This window comes from Sinocyclocheilus grahami, unplaced genomic scaffold, assembly GCF_001515645.1.
Source record: "Sinocyclocheilus grahami isolate Dianchi unplaced genomic scaffold, SAMN03320097.WGS_v1.1 scaffold1005.1, whole genome shotgun sequence".
Taxonomy (NCBI): Eukaryota; Metazoa; Chordata; class Actinopteri; order Cypriniformes; family Cyprinidae; genus Sinocyclocheilus; species Sinocyclocheilus grahami.
Window position 1 is genome coordinate 163,307 of NW_015506184.1, and position 5,633 is coordinate 168,939.

General features: G+C 40.3%; 2 protein-coding genes across 2 annotated transcripts in view; one reads left to right on the forward strand and one right to left on the reverse strand.

Moving 5' to 3' along the window:
* The window catches only part of LOC107565493 (basic leucine zipper and W2 domain-containing protein 1-A-like), a 20,013-nt gene extending 19,321 nt beyond the window's left edge, over window positions 1-692 (forward strand). Inside the window, exons 12-13 of the mRNA XM_016250732.1 lie at window positions 59-181; window positions 256-692. Of these exons, the coding sequence (XP_016106218.1) occupies window positions 59-181; window positions 256-287 (155 nt within the window). The 3' untranslated portion in view covers window positions 288-692. The remainder of the gene's footprint in view (window positions 1-58; window positions 182-255) is intronic.
* A 2,196-nt stretch (window positions 693-2,888) lies between these two features.
* LOC107565497 (transcription factor 15-like) lies at window positions 2,889-4,073 on the reverse strand. Its single transcript, XM_016250736.1, has 2 exons — window positions 3,199-4,073; window positions 2,889-2,950 (listed from the first exon to the last, which is right to left on the reverse strand). Exons 1-2 carry the CDS (start codon window positions 3,736-3,738, stop codon window positions 2,918-2,920), a joined length of 573 nt encoding a protein of 190 aa, XP_016106222.1. The 5' UTR covers window positions 3,739-4,073; the 3' UTR covers window positions 2,889-2,917.
* Between the last annotated feature and the right edge of the window lie 1,560 nt (window positions 4,074-5,633).

The following is a 5,633-nucleotide window of genomic DNA, read 5'->3' on the forward strand; positions in this document are numbered from 1 at the left end:
GGTTTTTTTTTTTTTTTTTTTTTTGCTTTAACCCCGTGTGTTTTTGTCTTGCCTGTAGCTGATGTTTTGAGCGAGGAGGTAATTTTGAAGTGGTACACTGAAGCCCACATGGCCAAAGGAAAGAGCGTCTTCCTCGAGCAGATGAAGAAGTTTGTAGAATGGCTGAAGAACGCTGAGGAGGGTAAGTTTGTTTTTCTTTTTCTTTGAAACTTTCAAATTAAAATGGTTTCTGAAATCATAAATTGTTTCTTTCAGAGTCTGAATCCGAGGAAGAGGAGGGAGACTAAAACACCATGTCAACAGAATGTTTTGTTACAGCAGTGCTTGTCTTACACATTTTTTTTTTTTGTGACCTTTTTTTTTTTTTGATTCTACCTCGTTTTCAAACCATAACATTTAGATGTCATTTAAGGGCTTTATGACAAATGGTTAATTTTAACAGATTTTTCTTATATTGAGGTTTACACTTAAAATAGCACAAAAGTTGTGGTCAACCTTTGTAATTATTTACTCACTCAAGGAACTTTTAAGTGTTGAGACAGTTTGGACATCTTAAATTATTGGTATAATGATTCCTTTATGAATGGACATTCCATTGAGTTTGATCAGGCTGCCTTGTTTGCTTTTAAGATGCCCTTTTCTATATGGTATTGATGCCTTCATGCCCTGTCATGATCAGTGTCCACAAAGGGGAAAAACGGTCACCTTGTCTCATTGTGATGTTATTGCCAAAGGGTCAAGTCCTTCTCCCATAACATCCATCAGCTTTCTGTTCCCTGCCTATGAAACTGTACAGCGCTCAAAACAAATTTGCTGATCACTCTGTAAAGACCCTTAAATGACTCCCAACTTCTATGATGTATCTCCATCTTATTTGTCACCGATTTCTTTAATCTGAATAACTAATTTACTTTTTTTTTTAAGAAATAAAGACCTAGAAGTATATGCTTTGTGTGGTTCTTGTTTTATCTAATGTGCTGTTTTTGGAATAATTGCAAAATCAGATTTGCCCACCATTTTAAAATTGCATGTAATGTGACTTCCACTAGGGGGCACCTCAAAACCAAAGATGAACTACTTTCAGAACATTTTTCGAAAATAATTTAATGGTTTTGAAAGTCATGAGTACAGACATTTTTTCTTGTACAAAAATACTTGATTAAATAGCAGCTTGTTTGATGTTTGACATGTGCAAAAGACCACTTTTAGAAGAGCGGACAATTCAAGTATTAGAATACGACAGGCTTGTGTTCAAAATGTTGTAAAGGTAGGCCATATTATTGGTATAGTGCGTTTTGACCTTTTAATTTTTAATGTTAAAGTGCAAATATTTACAAACAATTTACATAAGCCTTGCCATGTTACAATATTTCCAGTACATTATGTGGTAATTCCATTGCACCTCTTTATTTACATCTGTATTGAAAAAAGAACTACTTTTTAATGCAAGGAAGAGTCCTTCTACACAGTCTGCAGATTCAAACAAACCTATAAGCTGACGTTTTGATTTGTGCAAGCCCATGCAGGTAAACATTTTGGATATAAACAACTGGTTGGTACATCTTGATGCTTACACAAAAATAATTCTACTTTTAAATGTTCACATCGCATATGCAGTATCTGAAAATAAAATTGTAATCACAGTAAATGCTAGGCTCAAATTTGTTGTCCCTACTAATTCTGTTAATGTAAACAATAAAACAAGGTTCAGCAGATGAGGTTTTGGTGGTGTACTTGAGATTAGCACACACTCTGGGACCTTTCCCCTAGATCTTAGTCAACGGGAAACACATTCTGGAACACTTTCTGAAATCAATTTTTTTTTTTAAGTCAAGCGAGCGGCAGTTAGCAATAGCCAATGAAATTCCCAGATGAAACTTTCATCTACTATCTCAAAAGACCACTATCGCATACATAATTTTGGTTCCATTTGGTACAAATCAGTGGACAAAAAAAAACATGTTGACATACGAGTCAATATAGCTTTGTGCATGCATTTCTAGAAAATACAATTGCATAGCTATAGTTCATCGACAACAACAGAAATGTCTTAAATTGCATGTAATGCAACAAGCTTCTGTCTTGATGTTGACACTCGTGAGTTGGACTTGTGCTCAAATGGCCTTCCGTCACGCAAGTTTAGTAAAATCTACAAGAATGAATTTGGTGTTTTATGATTCAGAAGCATAAGCATGCCCTTTGTTGTTACGAAGAGACCACGATGTACCCTCTTCCTACCCTCTTAGGGTAGGCTATATAACATTTGGGGTCAGGGTCATAACCCAGGGCTCGTATTAGGGATCATGTACCTTGACCAAAACCAGTACCCAAGACATGTCAAATTATGTTCTTCTCATTATGAAATACTTCCACCGATAGCATTCAGTCATGTGCCACTTGAACTCTCTAATAAATATTTAGCATGCTTTGCCCAACCCAAATTATCATGCTGAGGTTAGAATCTTGTTTACAGTCTCATGAGAGCCATGTTGGGATCGTGGTCCCGGCGTAGATGTGGAGACAAGAGGGAGGGGATGCGATTTTTACCCGCCGTTGTACTGACAGTGACCACTGCAAACCGCAAGGTTTCAATTACCATCATGTGATGTGCAAGAGGCGGACACAAGACTGTTTTTTAAGGCGAGGGATGGTGTAGTTTACTATATCTGATACTGAAATAGCCTCCCACCAGGTGCAACTTTACACATATTCTCCGGTTACATTAACCAAAACACAGTTGATAAAGTGAACACACATGCAGAAAAAGTGCAGATTCGTCTCTCTCTTTGTTGCTTGTTTTGTCTGTCCTCAAGAGATGGAAAAAAAAAAAAAAAGTTTTGTCTCTGTGCAAGGCAATGTCTCATTACATGTAAACATTCAGAAGTTGAGTAGCGGACAGTCGGGAGAACTTCTGCTGTCACCCAGTTGTGTGCTTTTCCACATCTCTAAGCTGCAGAAGTACATGATAATTGAAAGGTGTTAGAATTCATACCCGCACAGCAATCGGTTTACAATTATATGCAAAATATGTAGGTATGCGTTATTGCAGTTGATCACCTAAGAGAACAATTCAGGAAAAGGTAGAGGCAAGGTACTTCTAGCAAGTAATATGAAGTTTGGCATGTAAATACATGACCAAATTTGTCAGTTTCTGGAAAGTTCTGGCAGGTCATAGTTTCACCACCTTCAAGGACTCACCATTTTCCTCTGGTTACTCAAGCAGAAGGTGCAGATGGGTCGAACCGGTGGAGTTTTGAGGTTGGTGTTGCTTTGTAAGATGTTATGATATTTCAGACATGGTTGCCCGTCCATGCAGTCCTCCCCTAGCAGAAGCACGTTGGCCAAGTGTGAAATGTAGCTCGATGCCAATCGCAGGGTCTCGATTTTTGACAGCTTCCTGTCGGCCGGCTCTGTGGGGATAAGGGTACGCAGAGCCGTGAAGGCAGTGTTGACACTATGTGTGCGGTCTCGCTCCCGAGCATTAGCTGCCTGACGTTGTTTGCTCACCCCTGCAAGTCTACGACCCCCTCTGCATCTCCTCGCCTCCCTGTGGCCCTGCATGGGGCTCCCTGTGCCAGTGGATTTCTCCGAGCTTTCGCTGCCACTGTCGAGCTCATCAGGGTCAGAGGGCAAGCTCTGGGTATCGTGATGCTCGTGCTCCCCTGCAGTGGACTTCATGGCGTGCAGAGACAGACTGGTAGTTGTGGGTAGTCCATGGCGTAGATGCTGGCTGCCCATAGTACTTTAAGCTGAGTGAAAATAGCAGCCGGGGGGCAGCTGCGTCTGATCCGGTATCCAGAGATCTTCCGTGGCCCCGTGGCACTTCAGCATGCCATTTCTTGAATGACTGATCCCTTTCTGGATTTGTCCATGTGGCTGTGGAAAAGGATGGACAGGTGGAGCTGGGGGGCACCTGTCATGTCCCAAAGAAGGAGGACGTTCAGAGATATATAAATAAGTGCACGCACCAACACACGTTCAGGGATTTTGGTGTTTTTTACACCTTTGGCCTGCAACATTTGGGTACCGGGTCCTCTGGGTGACCTTGTGCAGGCCAACAGGAAGCCAGGACGGTGATCTGACCTACCTTCCCTAAGAAAGACCTTCGTTTTTGTCCCTTCATTCTGGTCCATTCATCCCTTGCTCCTGATATTGTTTGCTCAACATTTCATGTTTTCTATAGCTTATAAAGTCTTTGTAAGTTGTATAATTTGTACGCAATAGCTAAGCAACCTTGTTCTGTTTAACCCAGCGCTAAATTTAGCTCCAAAAAAAGTTTGCAGACAGAGACTGTTGTTGTTGCCTGTAAAATTCGTATCACATGGACCATGGATCACTCAAGGTCCAAAAGGAGAGACACAGTTGGGATTTTACTGCACATAGGGGGCAGTGTTTCAAATCTGACTGAATGTAATTCAGAACACCTGTTTGACATGAAAATAACCGTGAAGAGAGTTCTTGGAAAAGGTGCTACTATTTAGGAAACTGGAATCATTTTGCTTACTTGAAGGTGTACTCAACATGAGGTTTTAACATCCACACCACCATCACAAGAACCATGTAAGTGCTATTCAAACCAATGAGTCTTTTCTCCAGTTGCTTTATGTAGCTCACAACATTAGTGCAATATAAGAGTGCTCTCTAATGCCCTGTCTGACTGAACAACCCAGGTGTGTTCCTGTTTCTCACACGCACATATTGTGGTCAATCTTTAGAGGCAGTAAAACTATCAGTTAGTGTTTACCATACCTATATTACATTCCTGCTTTGTTTGTATGGTAGTTTAGGCAGTGGTTTTAAAGGTTTTGGTTTATTTATTAAGGTTAGTTACACTCTGTTGTGAAAAAAATAATTTGCTTGATGACAGTTTTATCTTTAGCCAGATTCTATGGTTTCCTTAGACTGAGTTCATATACACACTAGGTTCATATATTTTTCAGTATTCACCACTAGATGTCAGCAGCACACCACTGGAGATTGTAGTTCCAGTTTTTTAAGGCAAGATGCACAAGTCAAGTCTAAGAATTGACAAGAATATAAGTGAACTAATTAGGCCTGAAAACAAAAATAGGTTTTAATGAACCGTTAACTAATTAGAGGTTTCAGTGTGGCACCTATGAGCAATCAAATCTAAGTGTATGGAACTTGTCAGTGCTTCACTGAAACCTAAAGTAATATCGACTTGCGTTCAGCCATTTGTTAAGTTTGTCCAAATGAATTATTCTTATACATTCACATGACAGCTCTTGACTAATTTGATTAACCCTTTAAGCTCTTTCTGAAGACCTAAATTACAATACTCGCATTCCCAAAGTTCATGCGTGGCTGTTAACATGTGCTGCATCCTCAATGAGCTGCCCGTGGCCCAAACATATGCTCCAGTGGGTGTGTTGTTTATCCTGACAGCATCGCCTCTAATCTTTAAGAGTGCCTGCTGGGATGCAAAACAAAGATACACCATTATAATCCTCCGAGAGTTTGCTTGGCACTTAAATTTGCAGGTGAAAGCTCCTGGTAAGTTGCAAAACTCAGGCATTGGCTTATAGCGACGGTTTCCTGGATACCCACCTTCGTGGAAGCAAGCAGAGCATGAAACCATTCATATTTTCATTGAACGGTTTTGCAGTTCCAAG

Excerpts from the sequence above, each read along its gene's own strand:
- LOC107565497 (XM_016250736.1), bottom strand. The coding sequence starts at position 3,738 with ATGGGCAGCCAGCATCTACGCCATGGACTACCCACAACTACCAGTCTG. Across the intron at positions 2,951-3,198 it reads TGAGTAACCAGAGGAAAATG|CTTAGAGATGTGGAAAAGCA; the intron begins GTGAGTCCTTGA and ends GTACTTCTGCAG.